We start from the raw sequence: 26,792 nt of genomic DNA, 5'->3' as shown, positions 1-26,792 counted from the left end.
ACACACACACACACACACACACACACACACACACACGCACACACGCACACACACACACACGCACACATATATATACATACTTTACTAGTTTTCCTTCTCTAGAGAACCCAGCCTAAGACAATAACATTCATCAGGGAACTCCAAGAAATATCAGTTTACAAAAAGAAATCTACTATAGTATATATCTGTTTTGGCTTAGAGTCATCACCATCCATGACCTCTTTATGCTCTCTTCATTCTGTTACAAACCTCTTAGTTGGATTTCTTAGAGGAGAAATTACTCACAAAGACACTGAAGTTTTATTACTTTATCAGATCTATTCTGTGCATAGCCAAGATGCAGTATGAATGCTGGCAGTTTGCTAGGTTCACTAGTTAGCTATGTAACATGTTTCTGTACCCTGAAAAGACAAAATCCATGCTTCACTAAAATCAGTAAGAATTCTAACCAGTGCTGGTGAAGTTTTCTAGAGAAATGGGTACTTTGGTAGAAAATGACAGTTTGTGCCATCTTTCTATAGGACAATTTATAGATATATACAGATACTGGTATAGGTACAGATGTAGAGATAAAGGTATAGGTAGAGCTGTAGATGTAGATACCGGTAGAAATAGGTAGATATAGATGTATCTTCCAGACTAAGGCAGATTAGGAAGAAAGGCCTAATTATCTACTTCCAAAAATCAGCCAATGAATACCCTATGGATCAAAACAGTCCAGTCTACCACTGATCATGGGGATGATACAGCACCAGACAGCATTCTGTTCAGTTTTCTTAGGGTCACCATGAGTTAGGACCTACTCGAAGGCAGCCAATAACAATACAGATAAAGATATAGATCATACAAAACGTATTTCTACCTTTGACTGAGCAATTCCACTCCTTGGAATTTGTCCTGGGAAAATAACTAAATGCATTTGCAAAGGTACATGGACAAGGATGTTCATATAAATATCCTTTTTAATAGCAAACAAGCAACCAATAAAAAAGAAAGCTTAAATTCACAACAAAAGAGGGTTGGTTGTTTTGATCACGTCCTCTTGACACCGTTGGTGAAGAAGGGATTTCCATTGAGGGATTCCCACCTTAGGGTTTTGGGTAGATCCATACATATGATGCTCAATGAGACTGACAGCAATTGATTAGTCACACATACTCTCTGCCCAGGGAGGAAGGACACTATATGCTCTGCATGGCCACAAGGGGGTGGCGGTCAGGAACAGAGTGAACAAGCAGGGGCTGTGGGAGGCAGGCTTTGCAGTAACTACAGGGTGGGGCGACTGTTCCCGTGGAAGAATGGGATTGGCTTGCTGGAATAATTCCACAGGCTGGCAGGAAGCTGATGTCTGCTACTCAGGGATAAGCAGGCATTGTGCCTGGTCCCCATGACGAGGAAAGTTGTTTGGCTCAGGGACCTTATCCAGGGGGGAACATGATGGGGAGGGGAACTTGCAGTTAGGACATTCAATTTCATATCTCAAGGCAGCACATAATTTGAACATTAATTTTAGGTCTTACGTCACATTGGTTAAATGAGTGAAGGTACAGTCCTACAATGGAATGTTATATAGGCATTAAATTGATAATACCTATAAATTTTTTTATTTATAGGCATGGAAAAATGTTTATGATTTAATGTTAGATTGTAAAGTAGGGTGCAAGACAAGACAGTATTGTGGTATAATCTTACTTTTAATCAAAAAATATTTGTTTTATATATTTGTGTATATGCATTTATTCAACCATTTAAAAATGTATATTGAGCACCTACTATGTGCCAGCACTGTTCTAGCCACTAGGGAGTAGAAAGTCCTTACTTTCATGGAGCTTACAATCAGTGGGGGCTAAAAGACAAAAATCCAGGTAAACTAAAAATACTGTGTCAATTCAGAAATTAGTGTGTCCTATGAATAAAATTAAAGCAGGATATAATGGGACAATGGCAGGATCCGGTTGGTATGATTACTTAGGTTTTTAGGAAAGTCCACTCAGAAGAAGCACATTTGAATTGAGCCTGATTAAAGAGAGAGCATGGTCCCTGTGTGTTGTGGGAGAACAAGGCCCCTGGCAGAGGGTGGAGCTGAATCAGAAAAGAGATCTGCAGAAGAGCCACAGGGGCAGAGGAATTGGAGCAGAACTGGGGGGAGAGGGAAAGGGTAGGGGAGGCGAGAATGATGGGAAGTGTAATTGGAGAGGTAGGAGGGGCCTAATAATGGAGATCTTTAAAGACCATAGTAAAGGGGTTGGAGTTTATTCTATGTGATAGAAACTATTGGAGCATTTTAAGCAGAAGAGTGATATGAGATATGGAGTTATTTGCATTTTAAAGGATTACTCTGGATGCCATGCCAGGGATAATCAGAAAAGTTTGAGAAAAACACACCCGAATGTAACAGCATGCCTCAGTCTAGTGGGATTGTGGGTGATGCTTAGACTCCTTTTGATAATTATCTGTGTATTTTTAATTTTACAAAAGAATATGAATTCCTTTTAGAGTTGGGGGAGGAGAACGTGAAGGTCTCTACAGTTGACAAAAATAAAAACATCAAAAACGTTCGTGCCTCAGTAGAACTACAGTCTCCTACAGACTTCCAAAACGAGGAGTAGATTCCAACTCACAGTGGCCCTACGCGTTACAGAGTACAGCTGCTCCATAGGGCTTTCTTAGCTGTAATCTTTATGGAAGCGGATCACCAGGCCTTTCTTCTGCAGCACCACTGGGTGGGGTGAACTGCTAACCTTTAGGTTAGCTGTGGAGCACAAACCATTTGCACCACCCAGGGACCTTTCTATAAATTTCAGGATGACTCAAATATTTTGAGCATAGAATGTTATATTTGAGACAGCAAGACATATATGGTAGGAGATGTGTTTAATGATCGTGGTTCTTTGTGTTCTTTCTTAGCCAGGTATCACAAATCATGTGCTTCAACAAATATAAAAAACATACGGCTAAATTTAATTCTAAAATAAAGCCGTCTCTTTGGTGAAAACAAGAGCATCACCCTCACAATCACCGGCATGTTTGAGTCCATCACTGTGGCTATTGTGTCTGTCTGTCCGTCTCACCAAGGGTCCTCCTCACCCTCACTGGCCCTCTGCTTCACCAAATACAGTGTCCTTCTCCAGCAACTGATCCCTTCTGATAACATGTCCAAAGCAAGCAAGTTGGATAATGTTATCTTGTGAGCCTTAAGGTTTTCATTAGCTCATTTTCAGAAGTTGATTGCCTGGCCTTTCTTCCTAGTTTGTCTTAGTCTGGAAGCTCTGCTGATACCCGTCCACCATGGGTGGGCCTCCTGGTATTTGAAATACCGATGGCATAGCTTCCAGTGTCATAGCAACATGCAAGCCACCACATAGGACAAACTGACAGATGGATAGTGGAGACATTACATAATGCCTCAGAATTAGATCCTATCCTTAAACGTGTGCTCATAGGAAATGGAAAGCTTGGGGGTGACTATAGGAAAGGGTATTCAATGCCTTTAATTTTCTGTTTGCTTTGAGAAAAACAGTAACACACAGGGACTCACAGCAGGTCTTCTGAAGAGGAGCGTAGAACAGCTGTTTTAACAACCTGTGCGAAAAGGAAGAGTGGAGAGCAGTGCCGTTCCTTTAATGAAGTCCCAGCCATTGCTTTAAGTTGTTTTACAGGTTGCACAAAAAAGAAGCCTTGAAATTTGTGTTGATTGACATACTTATAACCTACTTCTGGGAACATGAATACAATCATATGTTCCACTTAATTTTTCTTTAAACTCTCATAAGTCATGGCAGCAAGCTGAGAGTTTGGCATAATATCGAAGCACAGTAGTTTAGTCCCTAATTTGTGAAGAATTGCCTTTTCTGTTTTGGACTGATTTGATTCTTTCGAGTAATAAAAACTATGATGATGAGGACTGATAATATTTCTTGAACATTTAACTGAGCGCCAGACACTCTGCTAAGTGCTTTGAATGCACTTTCTCATGTGATTCTCACAACCCTTTGAGATGGGCACTGTTTTTTTTTTTTCCTCTCTTTCTCACTTGGTTTCATTTTTTATTCATTCACTTATTCAGAAATTGCAAACCTTCCTTGAGCTACTCCATGCCATTCAACCATGAATGCAGATATGATCCGACCCTCAAGGAGCTCTCTGGCTAGCGGACAGACAGACATGTGAGCTAATAAACAGAGTCCAATGTGGTGAGGATTACAGTTAATGTGGTGAAGTTACTGGCTGCAGTGTTCCCTCAGTCCTTCCTAACATTGCTTTCACCTCTGCTTTTCCTCCCAGTTCTGTTGTAGATATCCAAAATCCAGACCTTCTCCCTTCTCTGGTTTAATGAGGCAGTGCTTAAAAGAAATGTCTGCAGCTTGCCTCTTCCTTCTGCAGTTCATTCTGCACGCCACTATCACATGAATCTTGCCCAGCCATTCCTTTTATCATGTCTTCCCTTTGCTCAGAGTCTAGATTCTAGAATCTTCAGTGATTTCCCATTTTCATCTCAGGAAAAAGCCCAAGCTCCTTGCTTTCAAGGCCTTCCTCAGTCTTATGGAGGTTTTCTCTTTGTAGTCCCCACTGTGAGCCTGCTTTTCTAGCATGATAACCTAGTCACTGGTGGAGGAGCACATTACTCATTTTTAACTACTTACTGCAATTCATGTCGTCTCCCATGGCGCACAAAAATTCACCCTGCCCAAAATGCCAGTAATACCCCCACTGAGAGACCTTGAGCTAAATCATAAGCTCTTTGAAGGCAGGCAGTATTTCATGTTCACCGTTTTATCACTCCTAGTAAATCGGGTAGTGCTTTAGCTATAGTAATTGCTCAATAAACGTTTACTGAATCGATATTCAAACATTGTCTATTGAAATGAGGAGAAAGGACTGCAGTTCTTAGACAGGATAGTGTTTATTTGCTGTATTTATTAAGCCCATTGCTTATTAGTATCCTGCTCTATTTCTAAAGGAAAATGTCTCATAACTGAGCAACACCAATGAAAAAAGGAATTCCACTCTGTCTGGGATTTATCATTGAAAGATGAGTTGATTCTCCTTTTACAATTCCTCCTTTGCTCTATAACAGTATGTCCTGGCATAAGGGAAAAATAGAACCTCATGATTAAAGTGGCTTCAGTGATTTTAAGAATCTCTCAAGGAAAAATGAACTTTCTTGAAAGAGTTGAAGACCAGATATTTTCCTGAACATAGCACATTCATAGAGCAGAATCCCAAAACCCTAGAGTTAAAGGGACTTTAGAGATCCTTTCTCATAATCACCACAGGTAAGAGAAAGCTGGCTTTTACAGGTGGTATTTAATGAACTCAGTTCTTCGGGGATAAAAAGTCCTCGTAGCACTTCTGCGTCTACCTCACAAGTTTTAGGTGGCTTCAAAAATTGTTCCCTTGCGGGAACTTCTGTTAAAATGCTATAAACAGTGAACAGTAAGCAGTGTATAGCTCCGACAAGGAAGAAGTACGTGCGATCAACTGACTCTTGCCTAAATTATTTTTAAGTTAACTTAATCTCACAAGAGAGGAGTCCTGGTGGCACAGTGGTTAAGTACTCGGCTGCTAATCAAAAGTTCGGTAATTCGAACCGACCAGCCACTCTTCGGGAGAAAGATGTGGCAGTCTTCTGTAAAGATTACAGTCTTGGAAACCCTATGGGGCAGTTCTGCTTTGTCCTGTAGGGTCAATTTGAGTTGGAATTGACTCAAAGGCAACAGGAATTTTATGAGACACTAAATGTTTTTGTTTTCCACAAGTATTTGTGTTTGACATGAAATTTATTTTAAATAATAATATAACAAAACTCATTCCCTCAGCAGTCAATAAGTATTTTTAGTGTCTTGTGAATACTGAGGAGCCCTGGTGGCACAGTGGTTAAGAGCTCGGCTGCTAACCGAAAGGTCGGTAGTTGGAATCCACCAGCTGCTCCTTGGAAATCCTATGGGGCAGTTCTACTCTGTCCTATAGAGTCACTGTTAGTTGGAATCGCCTCGACAGAAATGGGTTTCATTTTTGGTTTGGTGAATACTGAACACAAAGCTAGAATGAGTTACCACTGTAATGATGAAAAACATGAATTTTGTGGTTGAGCAGGCCTGGATTCTAGTATTAATTCCTTCACACTCTACCTGTATGAGCTTGGGAAAGTTAATTAACCTCTCTGGACATGTTTCCTCATCTATAAAATGGGATGGAAATAATACTCACCTCGTAGGGTTGCTATAAAGATTGAAATAATGCACTTGGAGTACCTACACAGGAACGCATATTCAATAAATGTTAGTTATTATTACTGCATTGGTAATTATAATTCAAGATACTTAAGAATTATTCATATTTACGTTTCTGGAATTATAACTATTGCTATACAAAAAACATTATAGAATCAATTATTGACATTAATATTGGCTCATTTTACTAAATTTATTTGATCCCTTCTCTTCCAATAGTCTTAAGGTTTTAGGTGGCTTCCATTTTGTGAAAGGAAGAGGCAATTTTAAAATCTTCTCATGAATTTTTTAAAAGATAGTATGGGAAATATTACTTTATAGCTATATTGCTTTATAAAATATTACTTTGTAAGCCTATAGCTAGAGTTTATGAGAAAAATCGGGATTGGAGATAGTAGCTTGAACTAGGATATGAAGTGATATGTATTATGATGAGCATGTAATGCATGAATGAGAAACAAACTCAGTCTAATAGGATCTTTAGAAAAGCAACACTGGAAGAATGAACTAGATTCAAATAAGCCAGAGGGTAGTGCCACATTAGCAAATTCTATTTAGGTGAAGCAACGGTAGTATGAATTTTTAGAGATTATAGGCAGGTCTGAGGGCATTTTTTATTCTTAGACAGCCTTTTCTTTTGCCACACGAGTCAATGGATCTTCACAACCTTGAATTAAAAGCAGTATGTGGGTTCTGAGACATATTCTTTTTGCTGCTGTCTACAGTTTCATTTAGGAGATATTAATGCTTAGAAAGGAAGTCTGCTTTGTTAGCCAGCAGCCAAGTAGGCCAGCTCCAAGAGGGCAGAGAGGAGGCGGGAGAAGAAGGGGAAAGAAGACACTTTAGAAGATCCTAAGCGCTGGCCTGCGTTGCCTTGTTCCTTTACTGGCACGACTCTGTGAAAAATCAGCGCCAGGATGCTAAATGGAAGAACTTTGGGGAAAGGCAATTTCCCCTCAGAGCTAAGATCAGAGGGTTTCTGTTCCTGATGGTTTCGATTCAGGGCAGCTGTACTAAAATATTAGGTGGGCTTTGACAAATGGTGGTAAATGAGACTGGCCTGTTTCTGATTAAGCGCTAGGCACAAGGGTGTTTTCCTTTTGTAGGTTTTCAATAAACACTGCCAACCCCTGATTTTTATCTTATGTTACTGGAAGTTGTGCAAATTTTTTTTATTGTTGTTCTCTTTCAACACTCGGGTGTTTTGTTTTGTTTTTTTCTCAATGCCCAAACATGTGCTTTTCACGTGTGATATTGCCCCTATCCATGCATATAAATTCATGATGTAAAGCCATTCATGTAAATAAGTCATGTTTTACCCATGAGGGAGACCCTGGGTTAGATGGATTGGCACCATAGCCGCAACGCAAACGTGCGGGCAGTTCTGAGGACAGCACAGGTCCAGGCAACATTTAGTTCTTTGTACATTAAGGTCCTCGTGAGTCGAAGTAGACTTCATAGCAGCTAACAACAACAGAATCTTCCTCAATTCCATGCCCCAACTCCATGCTATTAAAAAGAAAAAAAAAGCTCTCGTAATAATTTTCCACTCTGTGGAGGATTTATATCTTCTGTCAATACTCTGTGTTTTACCCAAACATCATGTTGTCTTCCGTGTGGGATAGAGCTAGGTACAAGATTTTACTTCCTATACTTACTTGGCGTATGCAACAGACTTGCAGTTTACGTGGCTTAGTCTGCTCCATGTATAAAGCAAAAATCAAATACAGAAAACATTACCCTTGAAAAAAATTCCTTAAATTGGCAATAGAATAGAGTACACATGATTTTGCATATAGAATCCTGCATACTAATTTTTACTCAGCGTAAAGTTTGAGGAGCCTGAACCCTGAAGGAAGGAAAGATTGAAGCAACGAAAGAGCGGAAGAAAGCAAGACTAAATGCAGATGTCTAGATGTTTAAACCATTCCACTTTTAAGTTAGCAATCTAATTCCTCTAGTGAATGCCGGAGGGATAGAGAATTTTAATGTGCTTCTGCTTGACTGCAGGGTTTATTCCATTTCATTTTAATAGTAATCCTCAGTGAGGTTAACAGATGTCATTTGGCTTCTTTGTCATTGTGAGAAATAAACATCATGGTGGAGACTCATTTCAGGGGTATGGGGGGCAGGTGAATAAAGAAGTACAATCCTGGTCCAGTGTAAAAACAGTCAATTGAAAAAGTATCACAGAAGAAACACTGGCAGACATCTTGAGGATTTTGAATGGAGAGGGACAGGTGGACTTGTGAAGCACTGTTGCCTTGGGGAGCTACAGAAATTACTGGATGCTTTTGCAGAATTCACTTTTTACACAGGATGTTAGGGAAGGTGTAGAACTCCTTTATTTGTACTGAGTAAGACTGCTCACTGGTTATAGAAAATCTCATTATGAAAAAAGGGTACTATAAATATAAACACTAAATTCACTGCCAGCCTCCAATTGTGGTAATTCTTGATATTACCCCAAAAAAGATTAGTGTTTTATCAGAGACCCTCTTTCGAAAGTTTCACCCGCATCACATTAAAGGGAGACCCAACCACAGTCCGTATCAAATATACTTTTCACTATAAACAAGTATTTTCATTTATTGTTACTCTTTGGTTTTATTTTACAGCTTTTCTTTTGTACTTTCAGTCAACGCATTTTTTCTTGGGTCTTAGGACTTCTGGTAGACCTTTGAAGTTCTCAAAAGCCCTAGGTTCTGGGCTGTTAATGTTGTGTGCATAAACTAGTTTTTCTGAAAAGAACGGCATAGTCATCTCTGAAGAACATTTATCTCTTTTAGCTCCTTCACTGAAAAGAAATAGTGCAAGATCCATGATCTCCCAAAACTAACAAATTCCTCGAGATCCAAAAAGTAAATCATCCTAATCCATGTGGTTTCATGGTACAAGGAAATTTTGGACAAGATGCTGCTTAATGAAACCAGATAAGATAATTGTATTTGCATTGTGAGACTTATTAATTCAAAATCTTATTTTTCTAATAGAGTTTTCTTAGCCAGTCATGGAAGGTTAAACAGGTCCTTGTGTGCGTGAAAAGGCATTCACATTTGCAAAGGGACAAAGCCTAGCCTGGTGGCCAGGTTGTTTGGATGAATGGCAAACACAGTTGTTTCCTGTTTTTGCACAGCCTCCATAGTGATTGGGAAATGGTGGTGCGAAATGGAGCCTTGCCTAGAGGGAGAAGAATGTAAGACGCTACCTGACAATTCGGGATGGATGTGCGCTACAGGCAATAAAATTAAGACCACAAGAGTAAGTTCATTTATTTCAAATGTCTAGTGCATGTTACGGATGGTATATTTGCTTTGGTGTGGTACAAACAGCACCCAGAGAAACTTTGAGAAGAAGCCATTTTCCTGACAGCAGACGTTCTTAACTATGCAGATTAGTGTCCATCCGTCAACAAGAAGCTGGAGCTTGAACTGGACTTTTCCATACTGAGGAGTTTAGCATTTGTTTCTGACTCAGAAATAAAGCTGGGTCACCATAGCTGAGGGGAAAAGGAGCAGTGAGATAATTATTCAGATAATTCAACTAACTTCTACTGTGCTCAGAATAGATAATAAAATAAGGGACTTGCCTAATTCATTCTGGTAGTTTGCTGAGAGGGTCTGCGTTTAATTACAGCCATTTTCAAAACATTGTTTAGAGGACTTCTCTGCTGATCTTTTAGGGAAATGAAAAGGTTTTTGTAAAGAGAATAATCATTCCTTGATTTCTCTGTTTGTATCAGGAATGAGCTTCAAAATATTTGAGTTTGGTGTATTTACTCACTCAAAAAGTTAAACATAGAATTACCATATGATCCAGCAATTCCAGTCCTAGGTATATTCCCAAAAGAACTAAAAGCAGGAATGCAAACAGACACATGTACACCAATGTTCATTGCGGCACTATTCACAGTAGCCAAAAGGTAGAAACAGCCTAAATGCCCTCAACAGATGAGTGGATAAATAAAATGTGGTACATACACACAACGGAATATTACATAAAGAGAAATGAAGTTCTTATACACGCTACAACATGGATGAACCTTGAAAACATTATGTTGAGTGAAATAAGTTACAAAAGGACAAATACTGTATGATCCCACTGAAGTGAAATATCTGGAATAGGCAAATGTGTTGTTGTTGTTATTGGGTGTCATCGAGTTAATTTTCAACTCATACTTACCCCATGTGACAGAGTAGAACTCCCCCAAGGGTTTTGTAGACTAATCTTTATGGGAGCCAACCGCCATGTCTTTCTCCCTTGGAGCTACTGGGTGAGTTTGAAGTGCCAACCTTTTGGTTAGCTGCCAAGTGCTTAATCATTGTGCCACCAGGGCTCCTTAGGCAAGTATACAGAAACCAAAATTTATATTAGTTATTAGGGGCCGGTAAGAGGAAGGGGGAAAGGAGGACATAATGCTTAGGACACAGTGAGCTTCTGTTAAGGGTGATGGAAAAATATGGGCATGGATAAGAATGATGGTTATACACATGATGAACATAATGTACTGAAATGTACATGTGAAGACTGTTGAAATGGCAAATGTTTGGTTACATATATACTTACCACAATTTTTAAAAAGTGAGTTAAGTAGGGAAAAAAAAAAATATATATATATATATATACATACATACACACACATATATAACAACTTTTATGGTGAAGCTGCCCAACCAATCAGAATTGGTATCATGATGCTAGAGCAGGGTGGAGAGACCCAGCTAGGCCACCATTAACCCTGTAGATGTTAGATCACAGGGAAGTCTAGAAATCCTCACAGGAGAGGGGTTGTCTTGTTGTTGCTTAAGACGGTAACTATTTACCCACTTATACAAAAAGTTTATCAATATTTTTACAACAGCTATGGTATATATGTTGTACTACCTGAATATCAGCCCTGGTAAGTGTATGTGTATTTTAATATATTGGGTGTTTTTTTTTTTTAAACCATCTCTACCAATTCCAAATCCTAATCTGTGAAACTTTTAGTCTACCAAAAGGGTAGCTGAAATGTAAAAAAGGCATCTCTGATTCCAACCCCTATATTATGAGCCTTCACTTGGTCTGTTTTCTTAGCATTATCTTTTCAGTAAATTAAATTGATTCTTACAGCTTTGTGATGCAGTAAACAAAAGTAAGGTTCATAATATCATATAAAACGCTTATTTTTCCCACATGTAAAATAGAGAGGTTTTGTGTGTCAAATTCGGTTGCGGCATTGACCACACTAGCCAGGCAATGGCTGTACCTTTTGACTGTAGCCAGGAGGGATTTCTCAACCACCCTGGCTTGTTCACAGGCATCTGCATGTTCCCAAGAAGCTCAGGGTGGATTATTATATTTCATTTCAGTGAAACTCCTACAGAAGAGAGTATTCAGAAACGAGCCCTGTTCGTGCCTCTTACCCCCAGGAAGCATTTTACTTAGCTGGTGGAGTGTGGAAGTCAGGTTTCCCTCTGGTTACATTTTGCTTGAAAACGATTTTACCAAATAATTTGAAGATGCTCTTGCAAGCTAGTTTGATTAAGCTACTCTGAATTACAGTCGGTACGATCAGTCTGGTCACCTTTGTTCTAGACACGTTCCTGATATATTTTCTGCCAAATCTCCATTGCCTAACCCAAATGCTTACTGATCTCCCTCTATGGAAGGTGAGCCTTGCTCACTTGGTGTCTCCAGACCCAAAACTCCGTAAAGAAAAATAACACAAGTCAAATTATTTCACGATTTAAACATGTATAATTCCAAGAATACCAACTAGGAGACTCTTTGGAAGATGGAACATAAACTCAAAAAAATAAAAAGGAAATTGTTAATGCTACTTTTTTGTGAGCTATGTACCTCTCTTTTACTTGGTCTCCATAGCGTATATTTGAAAACCATCAGGCATGTTGTGAGTGCACCGTAGACATTTTCTGGCATCACAGAAGTACTGTGCAGTGAATCTGATCGTGGTCATAGGGGCTGGTGCACACTGTGTTTGCTACCGCCCTGGGTGGGCTGAGCTCAACCCAGACAGCCGATTGTACAAGGGAAATAAATAGCCATTGCAGTGGGTTTGGAAAGCAGAGGATGTACCTGTTCAGATGCACACATTCATTTCAAGCAAGGAAATAGACTGTCCTGCAGTCATGTGAGCTGTACATAAGTCAACTAAGAATTCGCAAGTCTATCTTTCGAGAAGGAAAGACACGGTAGAAGTCTGTACTTTTTAAGCCTTGAGAGGATTCAGACACTACTAATGGCATACTTTATCTCTCCTACCTGCCTCCCAAGAAAGTCACAATGAAATAAGCACTGTAGATACCAAAGGCACCAATTAAATCCAGATGATACATCACAGAGCCATCCTTCCTATATAAGTGTCTTGCTAACACCATTCCTTATATCATATGCACCAAAAAGAGGCTTTATAATACTTTTTTTTGGATGCCCTATGCATTTTCCCCATCAAAGCCCAAATATGCCTACACGCTTCATATATTGACTCCAGCAATTTAACTTTGAAAACACTGGTTTACTTCACAGAGGTAGTTTAATTATGAGTTGTATGATTTCATTGTTCTGTTCTCATCTAAGAGAGCTAAACTTTAGGATAAAGTATTCCATTTATTATTACTGAAGTAAAAGGAAAAATTAAGAAAACTGCCTCTTTTGATGAGCAAGACTGATTTAAAGAGAGCACTCACAGAAGAAACAAACAACACAATATGACAGAATGGAAGAAACCCACCTAGATTGTTGGGAAAAAGTAACTCTGATACAAAGATATTTGCAAGAAGGAATCCTGGGACTTCATTCTTTTTCTCTGTGTAATAAAGAGATTTTTCAAAATCTTCTACAGCGTAGATTACTTCCCGAAATACAGATCAGCAGCCATAATTCTCAGAAGTCTTTGAAATGTAGATAGACAAAAGATGCTTCAAAGTGTGATCTAATTTAAATGTTATGGTGTTCATTTTTAAAGCAAAAGATAGAGGAGGAATTCAGTGTTTCTTCTAAATGACCAGCTATCCCAGAATGTGGGATATTCTGGGTAACAGGCCTCAGTCAAAAGGAAAACCTTGGGGATATTGGATCTGGGTGACAGTATACAGAATCCACAGATGGGAGGAGGAAAAGATAAATGGAACTAGGCAAAGGCTTTCCCTTCAGGAAATTTGGAAGAATGAATTCTAAAAATGGAGGAAGACTCCTGGGTGTCATTCTAAAGAGAGGAAGTAGATACCCTTGAAAGGTTTTCTAAAGTCAAGCTTTAGAGTAGAATGAAGCTGGTGACATACACCCTATTAAGGGAAAGTTTGATAAATTTGAGTGAAGTTTCAAGGCCTAATTGTAACCCTGTCCCTGTCTGATCATTGCTTGAATTGCTTAATTAAATTGCTTTATTTGTAGTTAGTAGCAACACTAACCAACCTAAATGTTGACTAGAGATCTTTTCTTGTGCTTTAAGATACCTATTGATTTGTTTCTATTTTTCCCACTTATTTATCTAAAACATAAGGTTGTAAGTTGAGACAGTTCTCATGTATTCAGGAGCAAATCTATACCTGTATATTCTGGAACAATGACTCAATTTAGAAAGACAGATTCTTCTTAAAGGAAATGAGTCAATGACAATGCTGTAATAATTCATAGATAAAAGTTGAGCATGAGTTGTTTGGGGAAGAGGAGAGGATGGGGATGAAACAGGGAAAAATCAAAGTCATTGAAAAGAAAAATTAGCGTATCAAAACAGCAGACCATAATCTGGTACAACACCTTGGGAAGAATCAAATAACTTTGGAATTCCTTCAGATCAAATATGTAAATGTCTATCAGACCTATAGGAAAATCAACAAATGTCACAATGTTAAGAAAATCAAGTATCATTCTATAAAAGGATAAGAGTTAGTGGACCTCAGATTGCATACCCAATGGCCATTTTATAGAATGGAAGCTTTAAGTGACTAGCCCAGAACAAATCCTCCATGATCATGTTGCCATCTTCTTCTTGGCTCATCTGCCTGATAGCCACTCTGGTTTTCCATATAGCCACCCATTGTAATCACCCTGATGTTTCATGTATTACTGAAACTGGACATATTCCAGCAGCTTCTTCACCCTAAATTCCACAAGTCTGAAATGTACTGAGAGCCTATGACTTTAAAATTCTGACTTCCGGTCCTGCTGTTTTAAAAAAGGGAGATTTGGAGTTTAAAGGAAGGAAGAATAAACCAATTTATACTATCATAATTGCTCCTTGGTCCAAGTAAACTCATTCATTTCTTAATCCAATAAATATACCTAAGCCTGGACTATACGAAGATGGTGTTTTAAGGTATTGGGACTGTAATAGTAGATACAACACAGGCCTGTCTTCCTGGAACACAGGGCCTAGGTGAAAGGGGCAGAGGTAAGAGAAAAGCAATTCAGTTCCTTTTTGTAAATCTCACATTCTCCCTCCTTTTGGTAAAAAAAAGAAGACAGTGAAAACAGAAGGTGATAATGGCCACTGGAATATAGAAAACCAAGGTTTGGAAGGATCAGTTATTTACAAGGAGAGAATAAGAAAATGAATGTATAGAGATTTCTCGTACGTTCTACTCCTAGCCCAACCAGCTTTTGAATGCAAATTTTTGTCACTGCCCTGCATCACCCTGAAGCTGTAATGAACTCTCAACCCCTGGGCTCAAAACACTCAATTTCTAACACTGTAGAGAAGGATTAAGAGATAATGAAGAAAAAATGCCTTATCTCCTAGAACTCTAGAGTAGAGCCCTCAGCTCTACTAGAATCATGGTTTGTGCTCTAAACCAGTGCTTCTCTTTTGATTACTAGAGTTTGAGGGTCATGTTCAAATGGATAAAATTACATCTATAATTTTATATAGCACTATGCTCTTCATCACCCTTGAATGCTGTATTGTTTGAGTAGACCACTTCCTCACCTGCGAAGATTCCCCCTTGTTCCTAAAGCAGTGTGGTCTAACCTTGGCAATGCTTCATCTGATGCTACCCCTCTTACCTCTTACGACAAATTATACCCCACTGGGAATGACCTACTCAGTTCAAATTCTCATCAGATAGACACGGGACTGGCTACATAATTTTCAGGGACCAGTGCAAAATGAAAATGCAAGGTCCCTTATTCCCAGACTGTTAAGAATATCGAGATGGTGACAGCACTCAGTAATCCAAGCATAGGGCCCTTTCAAAGGCAGGGCTCTGTGCAGCTGAACAGGTCACACACTCATGAAGCCAGCCCTGGATAGACATTGCTCCAAGAATCCATCTCTTCAACTGTGGCAAAAATTAATTTCAGGTATTGATTAAATTATGGTGGCCTGTCAATATTCTTTCCTCCACATTTGAGAACCACGGCTCTAAAGTCTAGGGTTTTTGACTTTGGATCATCTGAAAGAAGCAACATCCTAAAAATTCAAGGTGTCCTCGTTTTCTGCCTAATCACATTTTTGTGCATGTACCTTTATTTTGTACTTTGCTTCCTGAAATTTCTTTCTTTCTTTGGTTTCAGATTCACCCAAGAACCTAATAGAAGCATTTGTTGTTGTAGTGAAGGAAAATCAACTCTGCAGAAAATACTACATTTTAAGAATTCAAAACATCTTATACATTTACAAGCCAAATGGATTTCTTATTTGCACTTTGACTGGCTACCAGATAATCACAGAGCTTTTACTGTGTGTAACAAAATATCCTATAGTGAGAAGACTTGGAGTTTTGGGCAACATCGTGGAAAGTGGGTTTTAAAAAAAAGGGTTTTCTCAGTGGAATTTTTTGGGATTGTGAAGAACGATCAACTATCTCCTAATTTGGATCTATAGTTCCTTTGTACCATTTTAAATATATATATATAATATTTTGAAATATTATATATTCTCTTCAAGGAATGAACAGTACCACAGTTTGAGTGGCTGGTGCACCTCTTTGAGTTTGGAGTTTTGTGTTTTTTGTCTTTTCTTTTTCTATCAACAAGGAAGATATGTGCCCTTTTGAGAATTCAACACGGCACTTACCTGGAATGCCAGCTACAGGTGGACTCCTGGATTTTGAGGCATCGTAACAATACTGAATCAAGAGCTTCCTTCTCTTTCTACCGGATGGCCTAAGGAAGCACATCACCCTGTTTTATTGCTTTCTACCTTGTGCAGAATTAGCATGCAAGCTTGGCTTACATAACCATACTTTATATTCAATTGATATATACTAACCATTCTAACCTCTTCCAGGAAAATAATTTTAGAACTACTAGCTTTTCCACAGGTAACAAAGCAAGGATTCTTGAGGGAGCTCCTCGGCCATGCTATTAAGACTCTGGCAGAGTTTTGGCAGAATATAGGTCCCTGTATTAATAATAAACTCTGTAAATACAATGTCTTAAGGCTTTGTATAGCTGTCCTATACTGCAGAAATGTCCTCTGATTCTCTCCAAAGTCTGGCATCATTAACTGCATAGTGCTGTAGCAACAAGTCTTACCATGACACCCCTTTCTATGTTTGATTTACTTTTTCCAAGAGTATTCCAATCTCTTCCGGTGAGATAGGAAGGCTATGAAAGCAATTAGGTTTCAGAATGATCTATGTGACCAAATGTTGGACAGCCCTATTAAAGTGGTAAATAACTTCTTTCTAAACCTGCTTGTCCTCTTTATTTGCCATTTATTTCTGCTAACTCAGCTTTTATCTAATCCAGAGTACACCCTGCTTACAGACTTGCAGACTGCCAGTACTCCTTCCCCAAGGTCTTTGCTTCCTTCACGGCCACTATTTTCAACCCTAATAGTTTGAAAACCAGAAATTCATTACTACAACTGCACTGTCCCCAGTCACCAACATGAAATTTCAAGTCCCATTATTGAGTTTCCATAGTGGTCACTTGGATGATACATACAGGGTTCACCCCCAAAACAAATGATGGCCCATCTTCCCTTCTTGAGAATTACTTGGCTGATGCTTATAAGAATGAAATATCTACTTATGTTTCTAATTTTCCTGAGGATAGAATAAAAGTACTGTACATCCCTATCACATTTCCTCCCATGTCACAAGTATTTCTGTTTTTCCTCCAAAGCCATTTCTCTGGAATGCAAGTCACTAGGACCTCTTACTGGATCAGCAATACAGCAGGCCCTCTTGTCTGGACTCCTTAATGTCAAACTTCAAGTAAAATCCAGAGGCTTCTTTATGTATACCAATACAGCCTCAGCTCTGGTTGCATGTGTAAGCACTCCAACCAGATGAATTGATTCTACATCTGGAAGAGTATCTAGAGATGGAAACAGAATACTCATCGCAAAATCCTGATCCAAGTTTCCTAAGCACATTCACAAATATTTGCCAGAAAGTAGTATGAAATTTATAACAGCAAATCACAATCTCTTGAGTTCATAGTCCAGTTCCATGTACCAAGTAATGTATTAGGAATTGCCTATCATCTGTAAACTTTGGAGTAAAACTTCAAATCATACACCCAAAGAACGATCTAGAACATGACATCCCAAAATGCAGAACGTTAGATATTATGGAGGGAAAAAAGAATTGTATGATCAAATATATTTGGGAAAGAAAAAAATGAAGAAGAAATCTTTTCTGAGGAAATTTTTCAGAGTCTCTAATACACCAAATGGCACTGCGCATCTTCAAGAAGGTCTAGAGCATATTCAGTACCCAGAGCTTCTACGTCAATGAAAGAGTAGTCTAGGTGCCCTCGGTCAGCGCATGCAATAGCTTCCCTTGGAAAGACCTGGAGAAAGTAACAAGGAAAAGAAAAAAAGATCAGAACTAGGCAACAACCCAGTAAGACAGTGCAAATGTTTGTAAATGTCGTCAAACTCAGTTTGAATTTATCCAAATTGTGTGAACCATCAAGTTGTGTTTAAATTTAACGGTGCTAGCGTGGGGAATTCCGTAGCTACCGTCTGCCTATTGATTCAGAACATTTATGGTACAACAACTATATCACATATTTCTGGTAATAAAGAGCTCAGTGTGGTATGATTAATAATGATTCTGAGCTTGTGCTCAGGTACGATGAATTATGTTATACCATTATTAGAGCAAATGCAAAAATCTCATCCAAGGCCCTCCTCTTGGTAAAGGGGGAAATATGGCTTATTTCATAAGAGAAGTGTTTTCAGAGTGAGAGAGAGTTCATTTGCTGACATTTTTGTGCGATTAGATTTATCTATTAATAGACTCAGGAAGCACATTGAAAAGTTTACTACTTGGCTTTTTTCCATTATAGAATGATGAAGAATGTTTTCAGCAACACACAATTCAACATCTTCTTCGATCAAATCTAGTGTGACTTTCACAAGGCAATACACTGATTTTATAGTGCCATATATTATGCACCTTGCCATTGTCACTGATATAGGGGGGTATATAAATAGTTTCTATGAGGAGATCCACCACATTCCTCCCTTGCATGGGATATGCACTCCTTCCTAGAAGGCTAAATGTCATGTCATAATACGAGTTTCTCTTTAATTAAACTTGACAGTCCCATTTGAAAAAGCTATTAGAGTTTTCTTGACAGAGAAGTGGGACATGTCTTTCATGAATTGTCACCTTGTAAATAAAAGATTTAGCGTTTAATGAATTCTAGGCCGCAAGTCACCTCCAGCTAGTTTATAAATATAAGAAAACAAGATAAAAGGAGCCCTGGTGGTACAATCAGTTAAGTGCTCGGCTGTTAACCAAAGGTTGGTGATTCCAGCTCACCTGGTGGCTCCACAAGAGAAAGACCTTGTGATCTGCTTCTCTAAAGTTTACAGCCAAGAAAACCATATAGGGCAGTTCTCCTCTGTCACATGTGGCCACTAGGAGTCAGAATCAACTCGACTGCACCTCAGAATGTAACAACAAGGAATGTGGTAACTCGGGACTAGTGCCGACAGCAATAGAATCCAATGTCCTAGTACACATAGGCGTAACACAAAAATGGTGAAAGGGAATCATGTTCACACTTCAGTGTAAACCAAAGAGGAGGCTATTAAATGCACATCCTTCCCCCCGCGCCCACCCCAAATCTCCTGCTATAAAGATTCAGGGAGTTTAGGTTGACTAGGCCAGAATTTTTTTCCTTGTAAAGGATCTCGGGGGCATATTATTAGGCGTTACAGCATGCTCTCGTCATTAGTCCATAAGTGGTTCTCATTGAATTTTTTTATGTATTTGGGTAGTTCACTTCATTTTTTAAAAAATAATAAGCTCTCATTTATTTCTTTCAGTAGCTAGTTAACATTTTTAAAAAAATAATAACAGATCACCAGACAGAAGCCGTGACCCCAGCCATGACTGACTATTTGAAGAGGCGATGTTTTCCCGGCCCTGATTCCCACCTGCTTAGGCTGGCTGTAACTCAAGAGCAGAATCACATACATGTCACCAGGAAAAACTGAGTCCAGACTTTCCTAAGACAGCCATTCTCAATCATTAGGCCATAGCACTTGGGCTATATGGCCATACATTGTGGGGTGGGTTGGAAGTGGCTTCTTACTATTAATAATGTCTGCACACGAGTTTTTTAAGAATTTATAATTGGTTCAAGGGTAGTTCTCAAATGGCATAAAAGACATATATGCCTACAGGGGCTAGCCAGGTAATCCCAGTTGGTAAAGGGCCTGCTGTTAGTGCCCAAGCCCACAGTGGTGAGTGTAGAGACCTGCAGGGTAGACCCCTGCAGGGTGCCAGAAACCAACATTTGACCCCCGCCTATTGTTGCCATGCAGCAATAGTGAGCCAGGGTAGCCAGATCTTCTGATTTTTTTCAAGAATCCAGAAATTCAAAGGTTTATATGAAGTCTGCAATCATCACGTGCTTGCAACTCGTTAAAATTTTGTTAAAAGATATGGCTGAAAAACTCCCTTCTGCCTGTTAGGCACCAGGCTGCCAATCTCACAGAAAATTACATTATTCTCACATATTTGCATTTTCTTGTGTGTCCTCTGGTGGTAGAAAATGTGACGGAGATACAGCTAGTTTGCAGGCAATTGCACATTAAACTCATTGTCGTCAAGTTGATTGCAACTCCCAGTAGGACACAGTAGAACTGTCCCATAGGGTTTCCAAAGCACAACTGATGGATTCCAACTGCTGACCCTTTGGTTTGCAGCCAGTCTCTTAAACCACGGTGCCACCAGGGCTCCAATTGCACATTACCTGCACATAAATTACACATAGCCTATCTTACTTGTGCCACTGAGGATACTGTGGGTTCTACAATGGACATAATTTGTCCTCTATTGGGCCCATGCCAAGGTCACAAAAAGAGAGCAAGCACTGTACTAGAACAGGATACAAAAAAGCCAAACCAAACTCATAGCTGACAAGTCACTTCCGACTCATAGCGACCCTATAGGACAGAGTAGAACTGCCCCATAGGGTTTCCAAGGAGTGGCTGGTGGATTCAAACTGCTGACCTTTTGGTTAGCAGCCGAGCTCTTAACCACTATGCCGCCAGGGCTCCTAGAATAGAATCAATGGATTAAATTCGTGTAGGTTCCCACTTTGGGGTAACCACGCTAGTACGGGAGCAAAACTTGGGGCCTGAAAGGAAGCAGTATAACGTTGGCAGGTCCCGCCAGCTGGTGCTAAAAGCCTGGAGAAGCTTGTACATTTAATCACAAGGCACTGGCTGTACAGGTGGCCTTACCCCTCTGCTGCTGGGTTCTATTACACACCTTCCGCACACATGGTATTGTTTTGTGACCCTCCCTCTAACAAATGGCTGCCTTTTATAACCATAATTCATGTAATTCAATTCACATTCTTTTACGCCATGTGAATTCGTGATTTATTTGGTCTTTGATCTGGATCCTCCTCATGGTGGTCACACTGAGAAACTTTCAAGATTTCTCACCCTCTTCTCCTTCTCATTCCTGCCTCTCACCTCAGGTACCACCATAGCATCTCCTCTTCTCTATGCCCCTTTATATCTCAGGCCAAAAGGCACTCTGTGTATTGAAAAGAGCCCCCAGAAGGCCAAGTCCTTGCGCTGCAACCTAGGAGAAGCTTGTAACTTCTCTCTTCAGATAGTATGTCTGTGAAATGGAGATTGTTATACAAAATTTAAAGGTTTTGGGAGGACGAGGAAAATAGGGGAAGTAGAAGTGTTTTACCAATGTAGACCAGTGGGTAAGCTATCATTACGATTATTATTCTCAGGGGACTGTTATTGTGTTTCACCTTGTTAGTTATCATTGACTTAGCTCTGACTCGTGGTGGCCCTACGTACAACAAAATGAAACGACGCGCCCTATGTCAGCGTCAGCTCCCCTGAAGGCCTAAATAAATAATAAACAAACTAACAAACTTGCAGAATAAAACAGCCAAACTATGACTTTGCCCTCTCTTTCTAGAAAGCTAGGAGACTAGACAAACCTTTGCTCGACTTTGTGGAATTACCCAACCGCTAGCCCCACTGTCAGTGCTGTTTCTAAACCCCTGGAAAATGACAACATAATCCACATTTGAGGAATGCCCTTGACACAAGCAAATAACTGCATATGGGAGAAGGCACCCTGCTGGTGTCCAGAGTGTTTATCCAGAATTTGAATTGCTAATGGCCTGAACCATCTGGTGTGCAAGATTATCAGCAACTACGCACAACATCATAAGCCAGGCCACTGCCCACACTCCACCCTCTTGTCGTTCAGCTTAATGGTTCAAGCAAATTCACACATAACTTCTGTTTCTGCAGGGGTGTGATTTTTCATGTCCTCTCTTACACCCTCCTCACTGATAAAGACAGCTCACAACTCCAGAGTAGAAGAATCTATTTATTCACTTGTTCAGTCAGTAAGCCAATATCTGTCGAGTCCTTACTATGAGTCAGGCACCGTTCTAGTTATTGGAGATGACGTCAGACCTTACTTTATTCTAGGGGAAACAGACAAAAAAACGAAAGTAAAGTAATAGTTACAAATCATGATAAATGTCCTAAAAGAAACTAAAAAGGAGCCAAGACAGTAAATAAGGGGAGGGAAACGTTGACTTTAGATAGGATGGTGAGGAAAGACCCTTCAGAGGAGGTGTCATTTAGGCTAAGAACTAGAGGACACAAAGGAAACAGGTAGGCAGATGCCCAGGGTAGAGTGGGAGTGAAGGGGTGACACGGGTGTTGCAGGTGGGCAGATTAGCATGTACAAAGGCCCTAGGCAAGGAAGACCACAGTATGTTTGCAAAAACTGAGAGATAGTTCTTTTCAGTTTGATGACAAAGCAGAGCAACTTGCAAGCCAAGTAGCATAAGATTGGGGAAGTAACCCTGGAGTCTAATCATGGGACCTTGTAGAGCTTGATAGTTAGGGTTTTATCTGAATTATAGTCAGAAGCCATCAGAAAAAGTTCTCAAGTAAGGAGTGACAATCTGATTTATGTTTACAGCAGACACTGTAGTCACCTGTCCATACCCTCTCAATGTTCCCATACGGGTGCCGGGCAGACCAGATGTGCCAGCAAACTAGGAAAGCAACCAACAACCATTAACAGAGAGGATTTGGTATGTTAATTCCCCGTCTTCATTGCTCTCAGGTTGGACAGCCTGAGGTGTGTTTTATACCAGCCCTTTCTAGTAGAACTTTCTGCGATGTGAAAATGTTCTATCTCTGAGCTATCCCATATGATGACCACTAGTCACTGTGACAGTTGAGCACTTGAAAATTGGTAATTGCAATTTAGGAACTGATTTTTACTTTTATTTAATTTTAACTATTTAAAATTAAATTTAGACAGCCACACGTGGCTCGTGGCTACCATACTGGACAGTGCAATTCTATTCAGTCTTCTAGAGGTCCTAAATGAGATTGAGCCCCAGTTGCCCACTGACATGGCTTTTATTGGCTTCCTTCCATTTTCTGATTCACTTCCTCACTTCCTTACCGGTAGTTACTGGGTTAACCTCTCAAATAAACTAGTTGTAGTGAAATCTTTGTCTTAGGATCTTCCTATGGAGATACCCACCCTGAGGTAATGTTTCAAGATGACCGCTCTGTTTCCAGGATGGAGAAGGGATTGGAAGGGCACATGAGTGGAACTGAGGGGACCACTAGGGAGGTTTTTATACTGAAGTACTTAGTAAACACATGGAGCACTTACCTTGTCAGAGCCTGAGGACAGAGCACTACATGGAAGAGCTCACAGCTCAGATTCAGCCACATCAGTTGATTGCTATTCATTGGAGGACCCAATCCTCCAAGGCCATCTTGATGAAATAAGCATATGGCTGTACTGCATCTCTTAGAAGTGAGCTATAGCCAGAAAGTTCTAGTTCCTTCTAAGTCAGCCTACTCATAGAGCCTCATTATCCGTGATCAAAATTCTAAGTTATTAACCAGAAGGTTTCAAATTCATTTCTTAATCCTAATATATTCTTTTACCAAATATTAAAGTAATCACGGCATACTAGAAAATGCACTGGATTAAAAGAATCTTGATTTCTAGTCCTAACTTAGGGAGTCACTTGAATTTCTCACAGTAGTTCTCAGAAATGTCATTCGGTACAAGCAACAACAAATGATAACAATGGCAGAAAGTGGTGAGCTAGCTAGAGAACCAGCTTGAACTGGAGTAAAGGAAAATGAAGAACACCATAGACACAAGGAAATTATTAGCCCAAGAGACAGAAAGGGCCACATAAACCAGAGACTTCGTCAGCCTGAGACTAGAAGAACTAGATAGTGCCTGGCTACCACCAAAGACCGCCCTGACAGGGAACACAACAGAGAGTCCCTGATGGAGCAGGAGAAAAGTAGGGTGCAGAACTCAAATTCTAGTAAAAAGACCAGACTTCATGGTTTGATTGAGACTGGAGGGACCCCAGAAGACATGGCCCCCAGATTCTCTGTTAGCCCACAACTAAACTCATTCCCAAGGCCAACTCTTAGACGAAGATTAGACTGGACTATGGGACATAAAATGATACTCATGAAGAGTGTGCTTCTTAGCTCAAGCAGATACATGAGACTAAATGGGCAGCTCCTGTACAGAGGTGAGATGAGAAGGCAGAGAGGGTCAGGAGCTGGTTGAATGAACGCAAAAAATCTGAGGTGGAAAGGAGGAGTGTGCTGTCACAGTATAGGGAGAGCAACAAGGGTCACATAACAATGTATGTGTAAATTTTTGTATGCGAGACTAACTTGAATTGTAAACTTTACTTAAAGCACAACAATTAAAAAGAAAAAAAAAAAAAGAACCAGCTTGGAATTTTAAAAAACATAGACAAAAGATTTAACAAAGGAAAACAGTCAGGAAGAACCATATACAAGAGTGTTAGAGACCTCTAAGAATAAAGTTAGAAAGGGTAAATTCCCCCAGTGACTTAATGGCCTTCCAGAAATGCTAAGGACAACCTAAAAGGTTTTTTGTAGCTATGTTCAAAGCAAGGAAAATAAGGAAAGGACAAACGTACTGCTTGGAGCCAATGATGGAGAGGTGATAGAGAATTCAGGTTTTTCTCAAGCAATTATATTATTTCTGTTTTCTATGTCAATAAAAATTATCTTTGGACAAAATGGCAGGAAGGAATACTGGAAGAGAATAGGAAAGCCAAAGATGGGGAAAGAGATTTGTAAAAGAGCTCTTTTCAAGTATTCAAGTACCCTGGGTGCAGTGATGTGTCAGATGGTGGGAATGGGGGGGCACCCTGATTTGTAGCACTTGCTGATTTCTATGGCATAAATACCCCCAATTCCAAGCTGCCAACATGAGTTGGGAAGAGATACACAAAATCAGCTCTCACAATCTAGTGAGAGCTACTCCAGTACGTCTTACCTAGGTAAGAGGAATTACGTTCTTAGTACTGAAAAAAAACTATCAAAAAATTGCCACACTAGTGCAAAGGAATTTTTTTTTTTAATTTTTTTATTGTACTTTAGATGAAGGTTTACAGAACAAAGAGTTTTTCATTAAGCAGACAGTACACATATTGTTTTAGGACATTGGTTAACAACCCCACGACATGTCAACACTCTCCCTTCTCGACCTTGAGGACTTTTTTTTGGTGAAAATATACATAGCCAAAGTTACATCATTGTGAAAGTTTCTACATGTATAATTCAGTGACATCGATTACATTCTTCCAGTTGTGCTGCTATTCTCACTATCCTTTTCCAAATTATTCCATCACCCTTATCTTCAACTCACTGTACCCTAGGCTTCCCATCAAAGCTTCTGAGTTGCTGTTGTCAACTTGATCTCACATAGATAATTCTTTTTTTTTTTTGTGTGTGTGTTAGATGAAGGTTCGCAGAACAAATAGTTTCTCATTAAACAGTTAGTACACATGTTACCCTATGACAATGGTTAACAACCCCATGACATGTCAACACTGTCCCTTCTCAACCTTGGGTTCCCTATCACCAGCTTTCCTGTCCCCTCCTGCCTTCTAGTCCTTGTCCCTGGACTGCTGTGCCTCATTAATCCTGTTTTGTTTTATGAGACTGTCCAATTGCCGGCTGAACGGTGAACTTCGGAGGGGCTTCACCACGGAGCTAAAAGGATGTCTAGGGGCCATACTCTTGGGGTTTCTCCAGTCTGTCAGGCCAGTAAATCTGGTCTTTTTTTGTGAGTTAGAATTTTGTTCTACATCCTTTTCCAGCTCTGTCCAGGACTCTCTATTGTGATCCCAGTCAGAGCAGGCAGTGGTGGTAGCCGGGCACAATCTAGTTGTACTGGACTCAGTCTGGTGGAGGCCGTGGTAGCTGTGGTCCATTAGTCCTTTGGACTAATCTTTTCCTTGTATCTTGCTCTCTTCATTCTCCCTTGCTCCCGAAGTGGTGAGACCAGTGGAGTATCTTAGATGGCTGCTCACAGGCTTTTAAGACCCCAGACGCTACTCACCAAGGTTGAATGTAGAACACTGTCTTTATAAACTGTGTTATGCCAATTGAGCTAGATGTTCCCCGAGACCATGGTCCCCACAGCCCTCCGCCCAGCAATTCAGTCCCTCAGGGAGTTTGGAAGTGTCTATGGAGCTTCCATGACCTTTCCCTGTACAAGTTTTGCTGGCTTCCCCAGTAATGTGTTCTGTCTTACCCTTCACCAAAGTTACCACTTATCTTAGTGCAAAGGAATTTTGAGGATCTTGGAGAGGTGCTAGACATTTGCAACGGTTAATTATAGTTACAATTGTTAAAAAGAGGCAGTGGATTCTGAAAACTGTAGACCAGTGAACCTGAGGTGGATGCAGGACAAGATTCTAGAGTCATTCATGAAGGGAATTTTTGTGAATAATTAGGGAAATGGTAGTCACTAGGAGCCAACTTGGGTTCACTGAGAAAAAGTCATGCCAGACTCCTTTTTCATTCATCTCATTGTTTTATTTAACTAGTCTGGAAGATTTTTTTTTAAATGATGGACATAATATGTCTAGACTTTAGCAAGATAGAAGTGCAGACCAGGTGTTGTCAAGCTACAGCCCTTATGTCAAATGCAGCCTGCTGCCTGTTTTTGTAAATAAAGTTTTATTCGAACACAGTTACTTGTTTACATTTTGGTTGCGGCTGCTTTTGCACTACAGTAGTAGTTAAATAGTTGCAGCAAGACCTTATGGCTT

At 39.9% G+C, this 26,792-nt stretch overlaps 1 protein-coding gene across 2 annotated transcripts in view; it reads left to right on the top strand.

Moving 5' to 3' along the window:
• The window catches only part of TAFA1 (TAFA chemokine like family member 1), a 659,101-nt gene extending 642,232 nt beyond the window's left edge, over positions 1 to 16,869 (top strand). For both annotated transcript variants that reach the window (XM_004372725.1, XM_004372726.1), the window contains 2 exons: positions 9,370 to 9,494; positions 15,750 to 16,869. In XM_004372725.1, the coding sequence (XP_004372782.1) occupies positions 9,370 to 9,494; positions 15,750 to 15,767 (143 nt within the window). In that variant the 3' untranslated portion in view covers positions 15,768 to 16,869. The remainder of the gene's footprint in view (positions 1 to 9,369; positions 9,495 to 15,749) is intronic.
• The last annotated feature ends 9,923 nt before the right edge of the window (positions 16,870 to 26,792 follow it).

Source organism: Trichechus manatus, unplaced genomic scaffold (genome assembly GCF_000243295.1).
Source record: "Trichechus manatus latirostris isolate Lorelei unplaced genomic scaffold, TriManLat1.0 scaffold00020, whole genome shotgun sequence".
Taxonomy (NCBI): Eukaryota; Metazoa; Chordata; class Mammalia; order Sirenia; family Trichechidae; genus Trichechus; species Trichechus manatus.
The sequence above is the reverse complement of the archived record's forward strand: the minus strand, read 5'-3'. Positions and strand labels throughout refer to the sequence as shown.